Source organism: Solenopsis invicta, chromosome 11 (genome assembly GCF_016802725.1).
Source record: "Solenopsis invicta isolate M01_SB chromosome 11, UNIL_Sinv_3.0, whole genome shotgun sequence".
Lineage (NCBI taxonomy): Eukaryota > Metazoa > Arthropoda > Insecta > Hymenoptera > Formicidae > Solenopsis > Solenopsis invicta.
Window position 1 is genome coordinate 10,832,064 of NC_052674.1, and position 22,324 is coordinate 10,854,387.

Genomic DNA, 22,324 nt, shown 5'->3' on the forward strand with positions numbered 1-22,324 from the left:
GATAAAAAATAAAAAAAAATGTACCATAAAAATGAAAACGTAATTAAGAAATAATGACAAAATCTGATTTGTTTTATATAAATACTTTAAATATTCAGGATGATTTATGTAAAGTTTCATTACTTTACTGAGAATAGTTCAATAAATAAACAAAATTTTTTGCTTATCTATTTACAAAGAGTAAGTAAATATGAGCTATAAATGAAACTTTCATAAATCATCTTGATTAATCAACTTAATTTATCAACTTATTATTTTTAATATTTTCAAAAATCTTTTATCAAATATTTTAAAAATATTTTCTTAAACATTGCTGCTTGAGGAACGTGAAGTTAAGCGCGTATGAAGCGCGCGTCGCGTGACTCCATTCAAAATTTATAATTCGCAATTACTTCTCGAAACCCTGTATTGACTTTTTTTTCTCTTCGGTTCTTCCAGCGAGCTTGTCGAAAAAGGAAACGGGAGACATCGAATTTCCGTCATGAAAATCCCGTTGAAGAGAGAGAGAAGCAGAGAGAGGAAAGAGAGAGAGAGAGAAAGAGAAGAAACCCAACACCGATGAATGATGAATGTACAGGCCAGGCCAGCCGCACTGCGTTGCGCCTTGTGCCTGCTCGTGCCCGCCGCGGCGATGCGAACGACATCGTGCGTGCGCGCGTGCAGTCCGGTATGCTATCCGCGCGTTAGTGCACGCAGTGCGGAGCAGTGCGGAACACGGTCGATTGTGGACGACGACGTGTCTGTCGGTGCCGCGCCGTGTCGGGTAGTTCGGGTCGGGTGTTCGGGCAGTATCGGAGTCATCGGAGTACGCTGCTGCGAGCACGGCGCGGTGCGTAGCGCGTGTGTCGTATTGTGCGTTACGCGGAACGTCGTACGCATCATATACATACGGTGTACATTATACTGGTCCCTTCGTACGCGCTCACGGTGATCACACGCGCTGGCTGAGTGTTATAATATCTCCTTTCTCTCTCGCTCTCTCGCTCCCTCGCTCCCTCGGCCTGGCGTGAAATGTCAAGCGTCCTGCGTTACCATGGGCTGAACCTCGCCGTGCCGTAGCTGTCAAAAGTGTCAGAATCGCGCGCAATCACGGAGACGACCGCGTGTCCGAGGGAGAGCGACAAGCGACGGTAACGGGAAAGCCCGAGTGAAAGAGGAAAGAGAGAGAGAGAGTAAGTAGAATCGTTCGCTCGCTCGCTCGGCACTCTCGTTTCCTCCTCTTTTCCGCGTTCTTTTTCCCCGGAGCGACGGAACAAAGGGCTTTCGCCCGCGACCACGAGGAGGCGAGCTGCCGCCGCCGCTGCCGCCGCCGCCGCCGCCGCCGCCAACCGCCGATCAAGAGCGAGCTCGTGCCGATGTTCCATCGCTCGCAGCGATGGAGCCCGAGGAGCCGCTCATGCAGGGGATACTGCTGCTACCGCCGCAGGGAATGCTAGGCCAGCTCAAGGTTGGTATGCTCCGCGACGCAGAGATAACTCGCGGGACGCACCACGTTGACGCGATACGCGATATCGCGCGCGAGTGCGCGCGCGCGCTCGTCCGCCTGCCTGCCTGCCTGTCTGTCTGTCGCCGCATCATCCGCGAGCGGCTGTTCCTCTCCCGCTCTCCGCCTCAGCCTCCATCTCCCGCTCCGTCCCCTTTTTTTCGCGCGCGCCTCTTCCGCTCGACCCGCAACAGGTACACGCGCGTGCCAAGCACACCCCTTTACGCGGTCATTTAAAAAAAAAACATCGTAACGAAGTCGCATTTTACACACGCTCTGACGCACGCGTATTATCTCTATCTACATATAACAGGAAGATAATGTCGAGCGAACTCGCGCGCCCATTTGTTTCTAGAAAACTTGGCACAAGAGATTCTGCCAGCTTTTCAGGACGAGCAACTACGGGATCAAACGCGTCGAGATCTACGACAGTCAGGAAGAGGCGATACTGCAGTCCCACTCTCCACGCATCGTCACGTTGGACGCCTGCATAAAGATCAAGCCCAGCAATCAGTCGCACGTCTTTACCGTACGTATTTATTCTACATTCTCCTAAATTCGTTTCTACGAGCGACTTCTTTACCTATGTGTTATTTGACATCCTGAGAGAACAGTGGTTTACATATTCATGTGCTGCTTACAGGTGGTGACTAAGTCAGGAATACATTACTTTGGCTGTTACTCGGAGATCGAGATGGCTCACTGGATCTCGGCGTTCCAATTAGTCGCGTTCAAGGACAGTGTGTCGAATCAAATAGAGGAGAACAACGATCTGTATTGCACCAGCGGGGAGGGCGTATTCTCCGTGAAAGTCGTAGAAACGGATGCGTCTAAGCGGTGCGGACTGGAGTCGAGGAACTACACCTTGGTAGTCGCCGCCGTGGACATGAAGCTGATGGACGGCGACATCGTTCTTTTCACGTGGCCATACAGGTACATCAGGAGGTACGGATACAGAGATGGAAAGTTTATTTTCGAGGCTGGAAGGAAGTGCGAGTCCGGCGAGGGTTCCTTTCGCCTGGAGCACGGTAGCCAACAGGAGATCTTCCGCTGCATATACGCCAAAATGAAATCCATGAAGAAACTGCTGGACGAAGAAGGTAATCCAAACATAGAATGCAACGACAATCAATTCCAGGCAGCCTTGTCTATGGAGGCTGGCTCCAGAGCGGCTTTACCTCCCTCTTCGAACAATTCTTCCAGCAATTTGATCGATATAGATTTTTCTACTACGCAAAGCTCTCAGAAACCCCTGACGACGTCGTCGTCGAGTATGGATTCTACGTTTTCGTCGAGCAGGTCGATAAACAAGTCCAAGCCCGCCAAACCACCACGAAAATATGTCTTCGCTAATATACTGGAGAAAAAAAATCTCGACTCTTCGGAATTCCTAGATTTGCCCACATGCGGGGAATATAGAACTATAAGCCAAGGTAATTCGCCGGAATTATCTCACAAGTCCATCGGCAGTGTTACGCGTGAGACTGAGGAGAAACACTCGTACGATTTAGTGGAGATTAGGAATGACGCTTGGAAAACGCACGGCATCGATAGCGTGCATCATACGGAAAGAGTAAACTCGGATCTACCTGGCGAGAGAGATAAGGAGAACGATAGTGACGAGATGCAATACGAGATCATGATGCCGATACGGAATCACGATGCATTCCAAAATTCGTGCAAGAGTAAATGCGGTGCTACCGACGTAATTGTCACGTCGCCGACGATACCAAGTGTCGTCAAGACAGACGAATCGGATTACGATAAATTAGAACACTTTGGATCCGCAACGAAACTTAGTCAGAAGCCTACGTATAAGTATACGAATTCCTCGCAAAGCATACATTCCAACGTCTCTCACGGGGAAAGTTCTAATCTTATTAATCCGACGACGTGGTCTAATTACGACATCGTCGAGGACATGTCCGCCATCAGGCTGGCAGACGACAGTCATCTCGGTTACGGGATTATCCGAAAGAAGCAGGATCTTTCCGAGACAGTTTCCACCGGTAATACCGCGGGTAATCCGCAGCATAAAGTATTCAACAACAGCGAATATGCAATTGTATCAAAACCAAAAAGGGTGTGAATTACCCGTGAATTCGAGTATCCTTTCAAAGTACGACGATCATGCCACACAAATTTGCCTTTACAAAATTCTATCTTTTCGTAATTATTTGTAAGGATATGGAGAGAATAATATGCTAGTCTATACCGCGTGGTAAAAATAAAAGTATTTCTTTTGCTTTATAAAACGATTGACACGTTGCAAAACTATAAAAACGACGTCATTACTTTCGCATTATCACATTATTTGTCCAACATTTTTATTTGCTTTTTTATATCATTTTTAGAGACTAGTCTTCTTATCTGCTGTTACAGATACGACGTCTAGAAAAGTGTATAAACATCCAAAAATTCGCATTAGACGCATTTGTGCCTTCTTATGAAAGATATTCTAGTAATGATTAGGAAAGCTCAAAGTGATTAGTATTTTATCGAACTGCATTCGACTGATATATCAAAATACCTGTATAGTGTGCCTTATAGAAACGAAAATATTTTAATTGATACCAAAATGACACTAAATCGTTGTGAACGTGCATGCGCGTTGAAGTTTCTTGATATTTGATTATACGTATTGGTGTACTTAGAAATTTATTACACATACATTTACACAGTCATAATTTTCTATTATTATTCTACTTTCACAATCATTGTATCATTGTTATCGCTTTTACTCTATAATTATTGTTATAATATATATAGAGATATATATAGAATTCACAAGTTTACATCTATTAATTATAGTTTTAAACAATGCGCGCGGGAACACGTTCATTCTATGCAGGCATGTTATAAACTTGACTGTTGATTCATTTAAACAATGCAAAACTTGATATAAATATGTACATAATTTGATACAAATGCTTTCGTAAAAAGATAAATGTATCATCACAATTGGATAAAGTTATAGATATTTAACATTATATGCTGCCGCAATTTTATATATATGTATGTATATGCATAATGAATATTAGTGCTTTCAATCGAGTCGATCATTTGCCTTAATATAGATATTAATCTTGTGAGAATCATTGGATTTTTGAAAAATCCTGAATATTAAAAGTACAAAAAAAAACTGATTTTATTGAATAAAATTGTAATAGTATGTATATTAGAAATATATATTATATATCAACAATGAGACAATAATAGATAGGCTATTATCTATTTGTACAATAGAAACCACACTATTATTCATTATGCTCAAATTGATGACCATAAGTCATACGCAATAATGATATATGTAGGAATAAATAGCTATGATCTTTTATATATTTTTTTTATTTACAGAATCTTTTTACAAAATTGTATAAAGTACCATAGTGATTTTAAAAATTTGTTGAGAAACCGTTTATAATAATGTCTTTGTGCCAAACAAATGGTCTACCATTGATTGAAATGTCGATTAATATATATATACATAGATGATTATTGATAAGAACTGCGTCAATCAATGAATTTTGGAATATATTGAACGGACAAGTGAAAACTATTTTCTAGAACAAGTATTGTTAATTTTAGCAGATAAATCAAGAATATATTTTAAAAAAATGATATACAGGCGTTGATTTTTACACATGTAATCTATGTATCCTTCTTTTGCTCGTCAATATCGATAACAAAATTTATATCTACAGATGAATTTTGTTTCAAGATAATGTTTCAATTAGCAAGACAGACTTTCATTTAAATCAATATAAATCAGTATTTTTTTTAGCGCATTCTTTTAAAGTGACTTGCATACATTTTGCAGCTATATTCATTAATTTTATATTATAAAGGCACAAATTATGCAATAAATTTGTAACAGAACATTTTGTACTTTCCTATACTTATTACTATACTTTTGTTTTAGGATAAGCTAGCTTTCAAAGGAAATTTCAATTCCTCTTTGATTCCTCAATCATTTTTATTTTATCAGAACATTCATCGTCTGGTTTCGTCTCACTGGTATCTTTCAAAATGGCCTCGTAATAGCCATCCACGTCATTCATTATCTTCCTCACAGTTTCACCCTTTAATGCCATGAGTTTCTCGATGTTTATCTTCTGGTTTGTTTCTGAAAACCATCCTAAATTATCGGCGATAAGGTGATTGTTCTTGCAACCGTCGCATCTTACTATCACCACCCCCTTGTTGTACGCTTGCTTTGATATCACCTTGCTGGTTCTCGTGCTGCATTTTTTGCATGTAAACATTAACTTCATCTTCGCCTCCAACTTGCGCAATTGACCTCCGCGATTGCCACCGTCCTCGTGTGTGAGCCGCACGTGATGAAGCGCTCCGATGCCGCTCGGCTCGCGTAAGATAGGAGTCTGACGACATACCACATGCCGACTGCACGCCACACGTGCACCGAGACGCAACGCCTGCCGAATGGAAAACATCTCGAGCTTTATTCCTGACGACGTCGTATTGCCTATCTCGCAGTTTTCGCTATGTAAAAGTAAGCTCCGTTGAAGTGGCCGCAATGTGAAATTTTAAGATGCACGTTTACGAATCTGTATGCAATCTTCTAAAGAATGCTAACGATCCAGCATCAAGTGTAATTGATGCCGCGTGAAACTTTGCATCGTATGTTTCTCCCAAAAGTTCTACGATAGACATATAATTAGTAACGATCACACCGGTCAGAGAACAAATTGCTTTTTAGGTTATATCTTCGCTTTTCTATAACTTACAAATTTTAACTTTTTGTTTCAGCGGAATTCAAAATTAGAATTGCCTAAGCGCGTTTAACTGACTGTTAGATATTAATCAATTATTTAAGTACGAGACTTTGAACCTGTGTAACCTATTTTTTTTTTTTTTTTTTGGTTATGACTTTGATTTCTCAAAGTCCGACATGCTCAACCTCCCACAGGGAATTATGGTTATATGACGTCGTGAGGTGAAAATCAACAACACAATCAATCCTTTCTATCATATCACTCTTCCCGTTCTCCTGAATAAAACCGTAGATTACTTCCATCTTGTCCCACTTCTCATTCCTGATGGTGTCAACGATACTCTCGACGCCATCTAGTCCTCGGCGAACAAGCCGTTTGTTTTCTGTTCCTGAACTCTCTAAATAAGTGTACACTTAAAATGAAATAGATAGATGTTTCAAAGTTAGCGAAAGCAAGAAGGAACGTTCCAGTGCAGTCTAGTGCAGGAATAGAAAACAAGCCTATAGTTGCATAACCATATGCATAAAGAAATTGATTGGTCCATTAACGCATGCATAAGGAAATGGACTAATCAAATTTTTTATAGGCTTTCTACAATAAGCTATTAGTACATTGCGTCTCGTCCTCATTGCGTTCGCATAAATTATTGTCAGTACAGTAGTGGGATGAAATGAATAAATCGGTCGTACAAAAGTAATTGCAAATTTAAAAGATATTTTACATAAATAAAATATAATTTACAAAAAATTGATAAATTAAACAAAGTAATACAATTAATCGTAAGTTTAATTATTGTCAAATTTAATTAATTGGCCAATCAAGCTAATCGAAGATTCTTTCTCTCTTTTTCTTCAACGTGAAAAGAAAAAGAGGAAAGATGAGCCACTCAAGAAACTGAAAAGAACAGACTTATTTCTACCAATGAAGATTGATTTTATAATCTCAATTTAATTTAATTATAATTTATAATTTTTATAATTTGATAAAGGATAGAAAATAATTTAAAACGAGATTAAAATTTGGTGACGGCGGCGCGTCCGCAAAGCTATCTCTCTCTGTCCATGTGATTCGAGCGGGAAGTTCTGGATGCGTTCCAAAACGCGTCCGATTCGCGACAATAGATGTAAACAAGAATTCGATTTGAACATTCGTTGTAACGTAAATAATTACAACTGTCGTTTTTAGATCGCCGCGGTGCATAGCAGAGCGAATGTGCCAGACGGGACATCGCATCGTAGAAGAAGACGTTAGTTGGAGCTCATCTCGGACTGCTATTTCAACGTGAATACTCCACGCGCGAAGTGACGCGCATATTCGCGTCATAACCTACAAGCCCCTTCGTTGTCGACAACAGACGCTGAAGCGATGACGGGAACTAAGGCGGGATAGGTATAACTGGTTTCCGTTCGACCGTCGCTCATCGCGTACGCTGAGCAACGTTAGATTTGCGGCGCGACGAGCGGACGCGCGCGTAGGAGAGACCCGGGTATGAGAGGCCGAGGGTGCGAGAGAATGTATCGTAGACAGTTAGTATGGAATACGACTCGGAATCCAGCTGCGAGGGCCGCTGTTTGAGAGACTACGAGAACCCGGACGAGTCGGCGTCGCGTCCGACGCCGGGGCGCGAAAGATGCGACCAACGCGACGATGCTCCGCCGTGCAACCACTCGTCACCGTCGCCGTCGTCGATCGAGCCGTTCAAGTTCAAGTCTCACCTCGCAGGCAAGAAGAGTCTCTCCGCGCAGGTAATGGAATATTATCGCAAGTACTCCGGGGACGCCAATCTAGATCAGTACTTCTCGCTACCCGTGTCGAGTACTCCGCAGGAGGCTATTAAGTACTATTACAGTGTATACGAGTTAAGCGCCGAGGTGGGCTCGTCCAGCAGGCAGGACTGCGTCGGCGAGGAGTACAACCTTAAGTCCCTACCGAAAGAGAGGCGCAGGTGGGTGAGACCCCCGTTGATCGGGCAGTCCTCCAACGCGGACGCCTCGTCCAGGTATGTTCAACCGTTGACCGATCTCCAGACGTCGCCGTCCCCTGATCTCAAGTACGTTACGCCGGAAACGATACACGAGGAGAGGAACGAGAGCCAGGACAAGTTTCCAGAGGTGAGCGAGAGAAAGTTGTCCTCTCCGACCTCTAGCGTGGCGTCTTACAAGCCACTGGAGTGGGACAGCGGCGCGGACGTCGGTTACTTCAATTCGATCGCACACAACAAGCAAAGCGACAAGAAGTTGAGCACCATAGAACGCATGGCCCTGGCACGAGGATGCTCCGCCGCCTTACGCTTAGACCCGGAGGGCACCACCGAGTCGGGGATACAATCTGGGAAGAACGTGGCTGCGCAAGGCAATTCGAAATCGTCCGCGCCCGACGCGAATTCCACCCCGTTGATCGGAAATATTTCAGGATCCGAGAGCGAGATAGAGATAACGCCCATCGTGAAGAATCATCTGCCGGGCATCATAACGGGGGATGACATAAAATCGCAGGAGAGATGCGTCTCGAACGATGCCTCGCAGCCGAAAGCCGTAGTGAGGCCTACCAGACTCGAGATACACGACACCCCCACGTCGTCGTCGGCGTTTAAGGCGCCGTTGCCCAAGTGTTCGACGGCGGACAGGAGGATCTTGAACAGGCGCCAGGACGCCGCGCGTCCGTCGAGTTCGCTGCTACAGAAGAGCATCTCGATGAACGTGATACCCGCGTTGTCGTCGAAATCCTCGCTGAAGAGAAGCCAGAGCGAAGTGAATCTACACTCTAAAGAGAAGAAGACTGTGTTTCCTCTGATCTTCAACTCCACCTCCTCTATCGCCACTGTGGTGAATAAACCTGCTACCTGCGACAAAGTAATACAAACGAGTCCCGACGTGTGCACTCAGGAGTCCGTTGGCGTACAGGTCTCCGATCTCGAGGAAAATAAACCTCGACCAGCGGCGGAGAAAGATCCTAATCTGCGAACGGCGATACAGTCTATATTGAAAAATTCCAAAGGTACATATAAGGTGAAAAATTCAAGAAAATACGACTCGTCGCGTTCGGTAGGTGACGCCGAGGTCGGCACGGACGCAAAGGAGAGCCAGAGGCACCGGAGCAGCTCGAATGTCTCGCAGAACGCGTCGACCTCGGTAACGCCACAGCCGGACGAGACGGAAAACGTGTCTGGGAGAGCCAACAGTTTCGAGTACTTCCCGGGACACACCTACGCGAACGTGCCGAATGAGAGGGACAGCCACGCTTCCTCGGACACCGGTAGATCGAACTCGACACTGCCGAATAGCAGTTCCAGCGTCAATGACAAACTCTGGGGAGATTCGGACAGTCTAGTCCGGGATCTCGAGAGGAGCGTCAACATCCTGAAGAGCCTCGTCGACGCCAACAAATGCGACAAGCAGGTGAAGAAAAGACTGATACAGCACGTGATTAAGCGGCTCGTGACTGCGAAGTATACAGACGACAAGATTGAGCATAATTTGGAGGATAACGTTCCTTGGAATCCGGACGACGCCAGGAACAAGGTTTACAGAACCGAGCTGCTTCAGGCCCTGGCGAACAAGCACAGCACCACCGAGTCCTCGGACGAGTGGAATCTGCGAAAGAAGGACGCGTCTATGGGACAGAAATCCATGGGGACCACCAGCGACGTCATAAAGGAAGTCGCGTTGGAGAGTAGTAACAGTGACAAGTTCGACCGACATACGGACAGAACGGAAATGGACGGTAGGAAAGCGCGACTAGGACTGAGAACGGACGATTGTCAGCAGACCAGCAACACGCCGACGGATCCCGACAAGAGCGAGAGCTCCGAATGCTTTGTGCCGCAACGCAATCATAAGAACACTAAGGTGAACGACATATTTTGCTTCAAAGAGAACTGCAAGCTGCCGCACAGAGAGTCGACCACGACGAACAGTATACCTCCAGATCACAACAGGATCTTGCTGGACGCCGTCGTGAATAACAGAAGAACGCCAGTCGAGTCCAACAATAACACAGACAACAATACCGACTGGAGATTACCGACGACCTCATCCGAGAGGCAGTTCGAGTTGAAGAAGTGCAGCATGTCCGAATCCAGGGATTCTAAGCTAGTTAATTACGCCGAGATGGAAAAGCGAAATCAACTGATTTGGATTACAAACGAGATTAGTCACCTTTGTAACTTGAAAAAGTATGTTTTGCACTGTTTTTTTTTTTTCAGCAAACTTTGTTTATATCTTTTAATTTGGACTTTATTTTTAGATTACTGGAACAACCCAGGCGACTAGAAAGACCGAAATCCTCGCCAAGAAAATCTAAATCGAAACAAACAGTGGTACTTAGGCGAGAACAGCACACGGATGCCTTGAACAGGTATTTCGTATTTGTTTATAGTCATCAGGGTAAATTAATATTTTTTTAACTACATTAAGTTCAAGTTGGTTTATAAAATTAATGTAGTTACATTAAAAGTTTCATAAAATCTAATTCAATTAAAAATCGTGTTAAGTTAAATTAAAAGTTAATTTTGCGTTATTCATATGTCATAACTTTTGAAAATTAAATTACTCAAAAAACAAACTATGTGAATCATTAAATAAATTTAATATTTTATCCGTAAGTTAAATTTATATAAGATAATAAAAAAAAAATATTTTTTTACATACAAATGTATTGATTTTTCTTATCAATTTTTTCTTTTCCGTAAACAAATTTTTAGAACTTGGAGAAAAATTGATAAGTTAAAATTTGTGTTTTAAAAATAACTAGTGAAATTAAAAATAAACTCACTTAAGATTAACTAAATTAAGTATTATTACAGCCTTGATTGTAATTATACGACCTAACATAGTTCGATTATAATTCGTTTAATTTCGTGTCCTCAGGAGCGTATCCGATTTGCAAGAGGATTCCATTAACGAGCCATGGTCATCTCACTGCAACTTGGCGGTATGCGAAGCTGCTGGTGATACTATAATCCAGAGGGTCATGAAACGTAACAGTTGCACGCAAACGGCCACGGGCGTGGCCAACGTTTATTCGAAAACCGGTGGAGAGATCATTTCTGCTACCAAAACGCGAAGATCCGCGACGAAGCATGTCGCCGTCGGTGTGCAGACCTTGCTATCTCGAGAAGTGTCATCTTCGACCCCGGTAACGGCGGAGTCGGACGTATACGAAGCGAAATACGCGAATCCTCAAAAGCCGTGTACGCATTACCAAAACGGCACCAAGTGCAGAGATCAATCGTGCCAGACGCTCACCGCTTCGATCGTGCAGCGCACGTGCACGCGATGTAAACAGAGTTCATCCGAGACGACCTTAATCAGATCGCAAAAGGGTCACCAAGGGGACGCGCCGGCCGTTTCGCAGCAAACGCAAACGAATTACGCGAGCGACAACAGCGCGACAGAGCCTGTTCAGCACCGTGTGTCGCAAAGCGGCGCCGTCCAGCCGAAACAGAAAGAGGCTAAAAATCAAATCAACGCGTCGAAATCAAAATGCAGTTGCGCACGTGGCGTCAGCGACAATAAAGCCAGCTCGAGCGCCGTTAAAACCAAACGGACTGAATGTTATAAACTACCATTTGCTACATGTCCATTGTGTTTTAAACAGAAGCCTACTGTAGATGTTGATAATGCTGTCTGCGGCGTATGTCAAAAGAGTCCTTCATGCACGCACGATAACACCTCGGGAGTTGAGCAAACCTGTGGAAGTGCGTGCGAGTGTGACAATGTCCCTAACGACGCAGATAGAAGGATTGTCATTGGCAAGTCGAGACAGAACTGTAACGCGGAAAGCCAAGGTAGGATGCGCACATTAAACTACGGCGAACGGAGTGACACGGGGAGGAAGATTTACGATTGCGCGAACGATTGTGCCGCGTGTCATAAATCGGGAACCGCCGCAGGAACGTCGTGCGAATGTTGTTCAAGCGGTAAAATTGACAATAATGACTCGTGCCGTTTTGAGTGTCGTCTAAAGGTAGCGGAGCATCAACCGCAGACGCAAATTTATTCTGACAGTTCGCAGGATAGCGACAACGTCAATCGACAACGTAAAGTACAAAGTAGCTTAAAATGCAATTGTGATGAGGCTTGCTCCTGTAATAATAATCAAGCGAAAGATATTGTCAAAGGGAAAGCGTGCAAGAGTTACACATTAAAACCAAATTACGTAGACAATAGCAGTATTAATAAGACCGAAAGAAATTACAAACATTGCCGCGCGTGTGGTGCCATGTATAAAAATGCCAGGAAATGCGGTTGTCCTCAAACGTATCCCAAAGCTGTTGCGTATGAATTATCATTTACAAAAGAAAATGTCTCGAAAAATGAGATCTCCAATATTGCAACACCGAAAATCCTCAAGCAACCGTTGAACGCGGCAAAATCTGACGCTTGTCCTTGCGATATTATAAAAAGAAATAATTCTAGCAAAAATCTTCATCAAGCGAGTACATTGCAGGTAAAAAATTTGATTGTCAGTTTAATAAACGAGATATTTTATTTAAATCTGATCGTTTGAAATAAATATTATTTGCAACGGCAATATTCCTAATAAAAATTATTTAATTTTAAAGAGAAAATGTAAAGATAAAATTTTATTACAAATTACTAATCCTTTAATTAAATATTTTTAATTTACTTTAACTAAATCGATTTCAGGATTATTTATCTAAAAATAATCCTGAGTTTGTCGGCAATGCAGAAACACGTCGGCAGTATTTATCGGAAATATGCCAGTTGCGAGAATTGAGGAAAGAGAAGCGAATACAGTTATTGGCAATGGCTAGTATGTCCAGCATTACTAAATCTGCACCAGTACGAAAGCCAACAGGTGATATCACTAATAAATCTATTAAATTAACGATCTATGTTTTATTATGCTTTGAAGAAAATTTACAAAAACAAAAAATGCCTTAGAGTGTCATAATTTGTTATTAATACTTTGTTACAGTTTACATGCAACGAAAAATTACTGACGAGGAGATGAAGGAGAGATCTCGTAAACGGTATCTCCGACTAAATGAAGTGCGATTTAAACGGCGGCAACAAGAACGACAAGAGGAAGCACGTCGAAATAAACTCATGGCGAGGATCTTTTGTAAGAGATTGCAGCAAAAAGTATTAAGGGGCCAAGTAGATTTATCTCAAAGCGTTAGCGTTATTTCCAATTTGTAGAATTATTAGCGCCTACTTATGTAGAGAACTGTTCCATTTTCTCAAATATCCATGACAAAAGCTATCTCACAGATTTTATTGAAATATTAATATTATAGTTCTTACAACAAGATTAAAATTTGCATGTTAAAAAGGTATACTTGTGATGCACACAAGGTATAAAAATGTGACAATTCTTATGAAAGGTATAAAAATGTGACAATTCTTATGAAAGAATATTGTCAAAATTTATTCCGTGGAACATAATAATAAAAAACTAATTAATAAACAAATTAGAGCGAACAATTTTAGCAAGGTCTTTGGGATAGTACTTAATGTCATGCACATTTAATTTTTTATAAACATTTATCTTTAAGTGAGAAAGTTCTAAAATATTCTAATTTTTGAAAAGAGAGAGAGTTATACGTTTTACACTTCAGAAATATTATCTCAGGTAGTTAAAATTTGTATTACAATAATGTGTTTTTTTAGTGAAATTGCATAATAGGACTCAGATTTATAACCTATTTATGATTATTGAATATGTATTATAGATAGTGGAGAATCTGATCTGTTTTACTTAACGTAAAAGTTACGTATTTTTTCATTAAGTCTATATATATGAGTGCAGAGACGACATGACTAAATAGTACAAAGGACATTGAATTTTTTTACATGCATTTTATATACTATATATACTATATCAAGAATACATTTAGGTCTTTTAGGACAATGATCTGTATGTTTCAACTATTTCTTATAATTATGGAAATTAGATTAATCCCGATATAATTTCGCTGATTTAAATATGAAATATATGCAATTACAATTTTTATCCATATATGGTAATAAATGAAACATTTTGCCAAAGTTTTTCACGCGCTAACGACGTTAAAAATTGAATTTAGCGAAATCATATCGATATTAATTCTTAATAAAATAATTGACGTTTATACACGTATAACAAAATTATTTTCACGTAGTAAAACATATCGTTGAAACATACCACCGATCATAACAACTGAATGCTTTAAAATAAGAAACATTAAATATGTACGTAGTACCTGAATCTTGTAGTATAGCATTTTTTTATTGCATATGAATTATATATATATATATATATATATATATATATATATATATATATATATGTACACACAAACGTGCTAATAAATTCTTAAAAAAAATATATATATATACTTTTAAAGGAGAGAAAAGAATGTCGCTTTATTCGATCTCTTATAACATTATATCTACAAAACTATTGGTTTTATAGCATTCACAACAAGATATATTGTGCGCTTGACACGACTCGATCAAACGCTTGCAAAGCTTGTAATGAAAGAAAGAATATTGTGGCAGAATTAATTGATTTAATTCAGAAATATACCAATCATTCAAATCAAATATTTAATCAATTTATTATTAATTATTCACATATTTGTAATTTTTTAATATTACATTAAAACAACGTTTAGAAAAAGAAGCGTAAACAATTAAAACTTTGCACCCAAGAAATATTTCTATTCTTTTTAATCTGTACCGTTTTACTAATTGTAATACATCCTTTACAATTTTTTTTAATTTTATTCTATTACAGTTGTACTTTCAAATTTATTTATTAGATTTAATTTTTCGACCGCATTTTCTATACTTGTAATCTTTCACGTTCTACTCCCTTTTGCTCCAAAAGTCTCAATAAACACTCATTTTATACTAACAGTAAATGCGAGAAGCACAATGCAATACAATTAAAAAAAAACTTTCTACTTTCTCGACTATGATATTTTCGAATATTTCATTTTAAAGAAAATTGGAGAAACATTCGCGTGTTATGAATATTGTTGAGAGCCTCAGCAAGATGTACGATTGCATTTTGTTACCCGGGGAAAAGCCGAGGTGTGACTAAACAGTATTTTGTCGAGAAGTCGAACTGATTCATCGTTCTCGCGAACTGGATTCCGGCGAATAAACGTGACAATGACCGCGACCGGTTGCAGAACGAATCCGTTCTTCCATCGTCGATTGGTTCCTCGCGCACGGGCGAGCGTGCACTTTCTCTCGGAGAATGTGCGGCCGTAGCCGTTGTGCGTGGAACCGCGTCCCACGAAGGCCGATTCGGCTTTCTAGTCGCGTTTCCGCTCGTTTCCGCCGCGAGAGACTACGGGAATCGGCGTGGCGTCCAGCGAGCTCACCGTGATTCAACACTCCGCAATACGTTTTTCGTTATCCGTCTGTAGTGCGTGTTCGCGCGCGTGGTACCACGTCGGACTGCTCACTCGCGAATTTAATTCGTCTCGCCTGATTATGAGCGATGGATCGTCGCGGTCGCACGTAGAGTTTCCCCGATCATCTGTCCGTTCCATCAGCTACTCGCTACTGGCGTGGGTCACCCGATAAAAGTCAGCGACACGCTTTGGATCACTCGAAAGGAAGATGAAGCGATGGCAGGTGTCGTGAGAAAGAAGGGAACGAGTGCTCTCGTGACGCTTCTACTAGGATGCTTGCTATTTTCTTGCGGTAATTATCAGGCCAGAAATAGTATACGGAGAGATGCGCATTTGTGAAAAAGGGAAAGAGGATCAACGGGAACTACCCAGAGAGAAAGCCGAAATCGAAACGAATTTTAAAGACATCGCTTCGTCCGGCATCGATGTCTCCGACGAATCTCCGTGCGCGCGGCAGAAATCTATACACAGAAAAAAAATAGTATCAAATTAACAATTCATTGTTTCATATATAAGCAAGAATATAAAATTTTCCTGGTAGAATTTATAATCTTAAACAGACAATTTGCTTACACGAAGAAAAGAATTTTCTTTATGTAAGCAAAATTATGTCTGTTTAAGATTATAAATTCTTCCAAGATTTTATATTTTTGCTTATATATGAAACAATGAATTGTTGATTTAATAATAATTTTTTTCTGTGTAAAGCTCGGAAGTTGAATTATTTGAATTTATTTCAGTTTCTTTTTTTGAGATTTACATTGTATAAAATTTAAATACCTCGATCGTATTAGGTACTTGTAAATATTTGAAATAGTTATAAAAAATATTTTTAATTTATGTATGAATATATAAGTATTTAAATTTGTGAAAAGGCACAAAGTAATATTTCAAAGTTAAATCGTCATCGTCACATTTTATCGCTTCTACAAAATAAGTTCTTTAATTGGATCAAATAAATATTTCAAGTAATGTTGGCAGTTTACGCAGAAGAGGATAATGGAGAAAAGTATCTGGGAAAGTATCTGGGAAAATTAAACCCGTACCACCATCAGGTTTCCGGAGACGTCTGGGCTGTGGATCAGTACACTTTGCTGCTGACATCCTTTAATTACGATGGCAATGGGGCCGACACGTTTTTCTGGGCAGGCGCATCGAATAGGCCAGGCCCGCAAGGATTTATCGTCCCCGATGAGTGGGGCAAGTAAGCTACATTCTTTTTTTTTAATTTCAAGAAGATTTAAAAAAGATTAAAGAGATAAACTAAAAAAAATGCATTTTGCGTAACTGCGCATGCTTTCAGAACAAACATATTGGACCGATACTTCAACAGGGATTTTACATTGACCCTGCCGGATAATAAGAAAATCACAGATATCAAGTGGTTTGCAGTGTACGATTTAGCGAGTCAGGTATAACGAATTTTATGATTGATGCATTAAGGTTTCGTGTAAGGTGTATTGTTATTTCATATTTAGCATCAAATATCTATAAGAAAATTTCAAGAAGAATTATTTAAGTTTATAATTCATATGTATAACTCATTAAGAAAGACAAATGTAAGGCGTCTGTTACAATTAAAAATTGTAAACTTGTTTTATTGTTGCTTGAAAGTCTGCATGTATAGATACTATCGTTATAATGCTAAATTGTACGAAACAATCTCCGTATTTTCTTTATCACGAGAGCTGTATATAACGATCAACGTGTAAATCTGTTCGAATAATTACTTAAAGTGTCTTTTAATCGTAGAACACCTTCGCCGATGTCTACGTTCCGGAGGAGTTTGAGCCACCCTCACCTCAGAAAATATCACAGCTGTCGAGAAGATCTCACAATGTCTCGTCAGAGCCCATTGTGATCCTGGACTCGAAAACCATCAGCATCCCGCAATTTATCTACGATGGACAAGGTGTAGATACGTACTTTTGGGTCGGTCTTGGCCCGCAACCATCCAGCAAGGGACAGAAAGTACCCGATGAATACGGATAGTAAGAAGAATAAAGCGAAATTATAGAATTTATTTACTAGTCATCGTAAAAGCCTTATGATATTTAAAATTGTCTAGAAATATATTTAGGTATATCTATATTCTTTATAATATTAACTAGAAATATGTATGTAAAAGAGTGTATTTCTCTTTCTAGCATGGATTCTCTTAGGAGATATAATAACGAGGATATCATATTGGAACTGCCAGGCGACAAGACTATCTTCAACATAGATTGGCTGAGTGTTTACGACGTGAAAACTAAATCCAATTACGGTTCTGTCATTATACCCGACGGACTGAATGTGCCGCCGTCGTTGATAAAAATTCTCAAGCAAACCCGGTCTCTTCCGAATTGCGTCCAACTGCACAAGCGATATCAGATGGCTTGGGAGATCTTCGGTCCGCAGATCACCATTCAGCTGGCAGGTCAAATTGGTAAGCATTAACAAGTTCAAAGATTCTGTTACCATTTTTCAAAAGTTCGAGGCTTAAAAAAGGTCGCTCGTTTTCGATTTTTCTAGCTGAGGACGAATACATGGCGTTTGGTTTATCCGGTTCCGAGAGCTCCAGCCGAATGGAAGGTGCGGATGTGGCCATCGCCTATATGGATGACACACGAGGATATGCTACGGACTACAACATTACGGCAAAGGCGACAGTGTGTAAAGTTATTTAAGTAATTTAATGATTTCATGAATAGAGAAGAAAGGGGTAGAGAAACGAAAGACAACGCGTTAATGAGCGTTTTAATGATTGGATGACAGTGTGGGAAGGTTCTCGGTCAGTACAAAGGAGTTTGCAAAGACGAGCTTCTCGGTGGTTTAGATAACAACCAGCTCTTCACCGCGGTGAAAGAGGACGGCATCACCATCATCACGTACAGACGCACGCTCATTTCATGTGAGTCAAGCGCGTTTTTGTTATAAACGCTTATTGTACGACGTAAGCCATAAAAAAATTGTACTTTCACACAGCTGATGCCGGAGACAAAGATTTTCCCACGGATAAACCCGTGTACGTAGTTTGGGCCTTGGGCAGGCTCGACAAAACTAATAACGAACCGAGTTTCCATGACGTGTATCCAAGGAACGACGTAGTGCTCGAGTTGAGTCGCAAGGAGCCGGAGAACACCTGCATAGATTTCACAGAGCAAAGCAACAAAATCTTTCCGAGGTGCGAAGAACGAATGAATTCATGTACGCAGAGGATTTTGTCATCCTCTCTCTCTCTCTCTCTCTCTCTCTCTCTCTCTCTCTCTCTCTATATATATATATATATATATATATATATATATATAATTTTTATATATAAAAATATATATAGCAAATATATAAATATAGTATATATAAATTGTTTTTTGATATTGCATAAAATTGCATATCACATATATTTATGGGAGAATTTTTTATGTAACTGCTGATCTTCTTTGCAGAGAATCTTGGCAAAAAACAGAAATAATTGACAGAAGCATTAGAACTTTTAAAGCAACTATCGGGCCCTCCGGAGGGAAACGAGGGTACCAAGGAATTACAGGTATAATTTAGTTTCGACCGTTATTCATGGCTTTTATCGTTACGCAGAGGAAATTTCATGAAACGTATTCGCAGGTAAACCTTCAATAGGTCTTGCTTGGTACATCGAAGGCGCGTTAATCCCCGAGTTATTCCTACGTCGTGGCTTGACATACAGTTTTCGCGTTCACGGCGGAAACAATCCACATAGCGCGGAACTCTATCATCCGTTAATAATAACCGATGAACCTCATGGTGGATACGACACGCTCAGCGATCTTGCGCAAAGCAAGGTCAGAGTGTTGGCTGGCGTTGAACTGACTAGAAGAGGTCGACCGCGACCGACCGCGGGTTTGTATAGATTCTCCTGATTCGAATTTATTGATATTTAAATATTTGTGGAATTCTTTATTCGATTTGTCATCTTTCAGTTGGACCGCTTTGTTTAAGTAAGCACAATGGTCGAGACAGAAGACTGGACGACAACTTCCCATCGTTTAAGAAATTTAATAGGACCCTTGTGCAAGTCTGCGAACCAGGTAAAACCTCTTTTGATTTTTTAAATCTATAAACTTAAAAAAAAACGTTAAAATTCAGAAATGCTCACGTTTTCGAAAACGCGCGAAGACAAATAACGATTTTAAAGATTCCTCATCTCTCACAGGAGAAGGCGGCACTTTGGTAATAAGCCCAAACTCATCATGGCCAGACCTGGTTTATTATCAATCATTCACACACCCGAACATGGGATGGAAGATTCATGTGATCGATTCTTACACGAAGAGTGGTGCAATCACACATAAATTATCATTACTCATTACAATTGTGACTCTACTCGCTCTATTATAGAGTTGAGTATAAATCGCAAAAAAAATATTTCCAAATATTTTTCTACAATTTATATAAATAATTTACATAAGGATGCACTAAATTATTTTTAACAAATTACTAATTCTAGCGGTTCAACGTTTGTATATCGGTGAAAGCCGCTAAATTACTGTTGTGCTGGTTTTATTGATAAATTAATGATGGATTAAGAAACTAATATAATAGTTCCTATAAGATCTGCGTTCTCTACAGATTTGCGATTTAAAAGGATCCTACCGATTGCATTACAGAAAATAAATTAATTGTCGAATTGGTTTGATAGATCACAAAATCTTTTTGTAGAATAAAAGTACATACCAAAAAAAACTTGGATAAGATATATTTTGCGAGAAACTCGAAAGAAAGAAGCCTGATAGTGGGGTCATATAAGGTCACTCAGTACGCACTAGTTCTCCCAGTGAAAAACGCTATAAGAGAGAGTATAATTCGTCTGATAGTGCGATCTGTACGATCCTTCTTGACATTCGATGAAGATCAAGAATCTTAATTTATCAGTGTGAATAAATTGATTGAACAAGCCTCACTTATGCTTTATTTATTTATTTTTAAGTACGTTTTAACATATCCATAATTTTATTGTGACTATACAATGAAAACATACAATGGATCACCTAAGCTTAAGTATCCCTTAATAGAATCTTAAATCTGTACTGAACTTTACCAAAAGCTGAATTTCTATAGATAATTAATCTAAATTCATGTAAATCATGTTTATATAAAAATATGAAAAGCGAAATAAATATCGAAAACTCAAGGCATATAATGTATCATATATCAATTAGAAAAGAAAAAAAACCTTTTTTACAATTGCATCTTTCACGATTCATTCTTCACAACATCTGAAGACATCTGAAACTTTCTCTTCTTTTTTATATTCTTCTAGTTGTGCTTCTAAATTCTGGCATTTTTCCTCAAACCAGTCGATTATCTTTGTAATTAAAAGCATACTCGTACAATTATTTTATAAAATTATTATAAGAGTGTGCGTGTGTGCCTGCCTATATATGTGTACACACTAACTTTTAATTTGTAATATTTGTAACATTGTTTCTTCCAGTCTTGCATAACTGTATCAATTATATATACAACTTGCATATCCGTTATCGAACGTAATGCATTCAATTTGGTACTAGTTTCTAAAAAGAAATTTCTTAATTTGCCATTTGTTACTTGTCATTGTATTCCATCTGTGTGCGGCTGCGATAATGTTATTAAAATACAATAAATTTTCAAAATCTTACTTTGATCCGACTCGAGCATCTTTTGCTGCAAATCAACAATTTGTTGAATTTGTGCATTACGCAACTCGATAGATTCTGTAATAATTCTAAGCTCCTCTTCGTTCGGATCTCTATTTATTTTTAGCTGCTCCAATTAATGTCTCAAGAAAGCTCTATCTTTCATTAATTTTTCAAGAAAGTAATCCACTTTTACAGTAGCTTTTAATAATTTCAATTCGTTAGTCATCCAAGTTTTCATGTACGTTAGTCCGTCTTGTTGAATTTTTTCCAAAGCTTGTTCAGTCATCTCCGCTTGTTCGTACTTTACGATTTCCTCTAAATTCGAATTCAACTTTTCTTCCGTCATGTTTTGAAACTTATGCTGTAATACGCTGTACAAATTAAATCACAAGGCAAAAATCAAATGTTTATGAAAGAAAGTCCCATAAACTTTGCTGTCGCGTTAGTCGCGACGCACCAAAGCATCCATTTTTTTGTAAATTTACTAAAGAATATACTTGATATCAATAACAAAGCTCTACATTTACATTTGTTATAAATAAGTGAGCCTGTCCTCTACAGACATATTACAAATTTAATTGAAATACATTATAACGACCTTATACGAGCATATAATAAAAATTAACAGGTATTTTCTGGTTTAATTATACATTTATTCAAGCAAAAATTTTAATATAATATACGAGCCTGTCTTCTACATTTTGTTATTAACCAATATTACAATTTTTACTTCAATAAATATATAATTAACCTTTAAACACATAAGTAGGTCTCAAAGACGAGAGACGATATGAAGTTTCAAACGCTTGCTGTGTGAAGATAGAATGAGATAGGAGGCTCTGACCAGGACATAAAAAAAGTTTAAAATCTCTTTCGATTGATAATGGTTGATCAACTTTTTTTGGTCAACTAGAATTTGGACGGCACGGCAGCAAAGTTTTATTAGGGTCAATGGGACCCATATAGTAGTGTGTGAGTAAAACTTTTTTGTGAGTAATCTTATGTAAAAAAAAAAAAAACTGGATAAAACACGTTCAAACAGGTCCGTACGCGTACGTTACTCTGTCTAAAGTTAAAATATAGTGCCGTGGAAAAGAGG

At 39.6% G+C, this 22,324-nt stretch overlaps 4 protein-coding genes across 4 annotated transcripts; 3 read left to right on the forward strand and 1 right to left on the reverse strand.

Moving 5' to 3' along the window:
* Window positions 1–340: 340 nt before the first annotated feature.
* On the forward strand, window positions 341–5,104 carry LOC105200246 (docking protein 3). The gene is made up of 3 exons (XM_011167707.3): window positions 341–1,447; window positions 1,839–2,012; window positions 2,127–5,104. Exons 1-3 carry the CDS (start codon window positions 1,376–1,378, stop codon window positions 3,570–3,572), a joined length of 1,692 nt encoding a protein of 563 aa, XP_011166009.1. The 5' UTR covers window positions 341–1,375; the 3' UTR covers window positions 3,573–5,104.
* Window positions 4,816–6,619, reverse strand: LOC105200247 (DNL-type zinc finger protein). Its single transcript, XM_011167709.3, has 2 exons — window positions 6,232–6,619; window positions 4,816–6,144 (listed from the first exon to the last, which is right to left on the reverse strand). The coding sequence occupies exon 2, from the start codon at window positions 5,935–5,937 to the stop codon at window positions 5,431–5,433; it is 507 nt and encodes a 168-aa protein (XP_011166011.1). The 5' UTR covers window positions 5,938–6,144; window positions 6,232–6,619; the 3' UTR covers window positions 4,816–5,430.
* A 709-nt stretch (window positions 6,620–7,328) lies between these two features.
* LOC105200245 lies at window positions 7,329–14,771 on the forward strand. The gene is made up of 5 exons (XM_011167705.3): window positions 7,329–10,393; window positions 10,465–10,575; window positions 11,088–12,669; window positions 12,870–13,041; window positions 13,162–14,771. The coding sequence occupies exons 1-5, from the start codon at window positions 7,752–7,754 to the stop codon at window positions 13,383–13,385; spliced, it is 4,731 nt and encodes a 1,576-aa protein (XP_011166007.2). The 5' UTR covers window positions 7,329–7,751; the 3' UTR covers window positions 13,386–14,771.
* A 227-nt stretch (window positions 14,772–14,998) lies between these two features.
* On the forward strand, window positions 14,999–20,507 carry LOC105207932 (protein Skeletor, isoforms B/C). Its single transcript, XM_026136739.2, has 12 exons — window positions 14,999–15,884; window positions 16,574–16,796; window positions 16,896–17,004; window positions 17,345–17,583; window positions 17,740–18,020; window positions 18,107–18,243; window positions 18,350–18,485; window positions 18,560–18,758; window positions 19,018–19,118; window positions 19,193–19,447; window positions 19,528–19,635; window positions 19,761–20,507. The coding sequence occupies exons 1-12, from the start codon at window positions 15,809–15,811 to the stop codon at window positions 19,943–19,945; spliced, it is 2,049 nt and encodes a 682-aa protein (XP_025992524.1). The 5' UTR covers window positions 14,999–15,808; the 3' UTR covers window positions 19,946–20,507.
* The last annotated feature ends 1,817 nt before the right edge of the window (window positions 20,508–22,324 follow it).

What these genes read in the sequence shown, in the direction of transcription:
- LOC105200247 (XM_011167709.3), bottom strand. Translation starts at nt 5,937, where the DNA reads ATGTTTTCCATTCGGCAGGCGTTGCGTCTCGGTGCACGTGTGGCGTGC.
- LOC105200246 (XM_011167707.3), top strand. Translation starts at nt 1,376, where the DNA reads ATGGAGCCCGAGGAGCCGCTCATGCAGGGGATACTGCTGCTACCGCCG. An exon ending in GAATGCTAGGCCAGCTCAAG is followed by an intron (nt 1,448 to 1,838) that starts GTTGGTATGCTC and finishes ATTTGTTTCTAG; the next exon opens with AAAACTTGGCACAAGAGATT. An exon ending in ATCAGTCGCACGTCTTTACC is followed by an intron (nt 2,013 to 2,126) that starts GTACGTATTTAT and finishes TGCTGCTTACAG; the next exon opens with GTGGTGACTAAGTCAGGAAT.
- LOC105200245 (XM_011167705.3), top strand. Translation starts at nt 7,752, where the DNA reads ATGGAATACGACTCGGAATCCAGCTGCGAGGGCCGCTGTTTGAGAGAC. An exon ending in CACCTTTGTAACTTGAAAAA is followed by an intron (nt 10,394 to 10,464) that starts GTATGTTTTGCA and finishes CTTTATTTTTAG; the next exon opens with ATTACTGGAACAACCCAGGC. An exon ending in CACACGGATGCCTTGAACAG is followed by an intron (nt 10,576 to 11,087) that starts GTATTTCGTATT and finishes TCGTGTCCTCAG; the next exon opens with GAGCGTATCCGATTTGCAAG.
- LOC105207932 (XM_026136739.2), top strand. Translation starts at nt 15,809, where the DNA reads ATGGCAGGTGTCGTGAGAAAGAAGGGAACGAGTGCTCTCGTGACGCTT. An exon ending in TCAGCTGGCAGGTCAAATTG is followed by an intron (nt 18,021 to 18,106) that starts GTAAGCATTAAC and finishes CGATTTTTCTAG; the next exon opens with CTGAGGACGAATACATGGCG. An exon ending in CAGACGCACGCTCATTTCAT is followed by an intron (nt 18,486 to 18,559) that starts GTGAGTCAAGCG and finishes ACTTTCACACAG; the next exon opens with CTGATGCCGGAGACAAAGAT.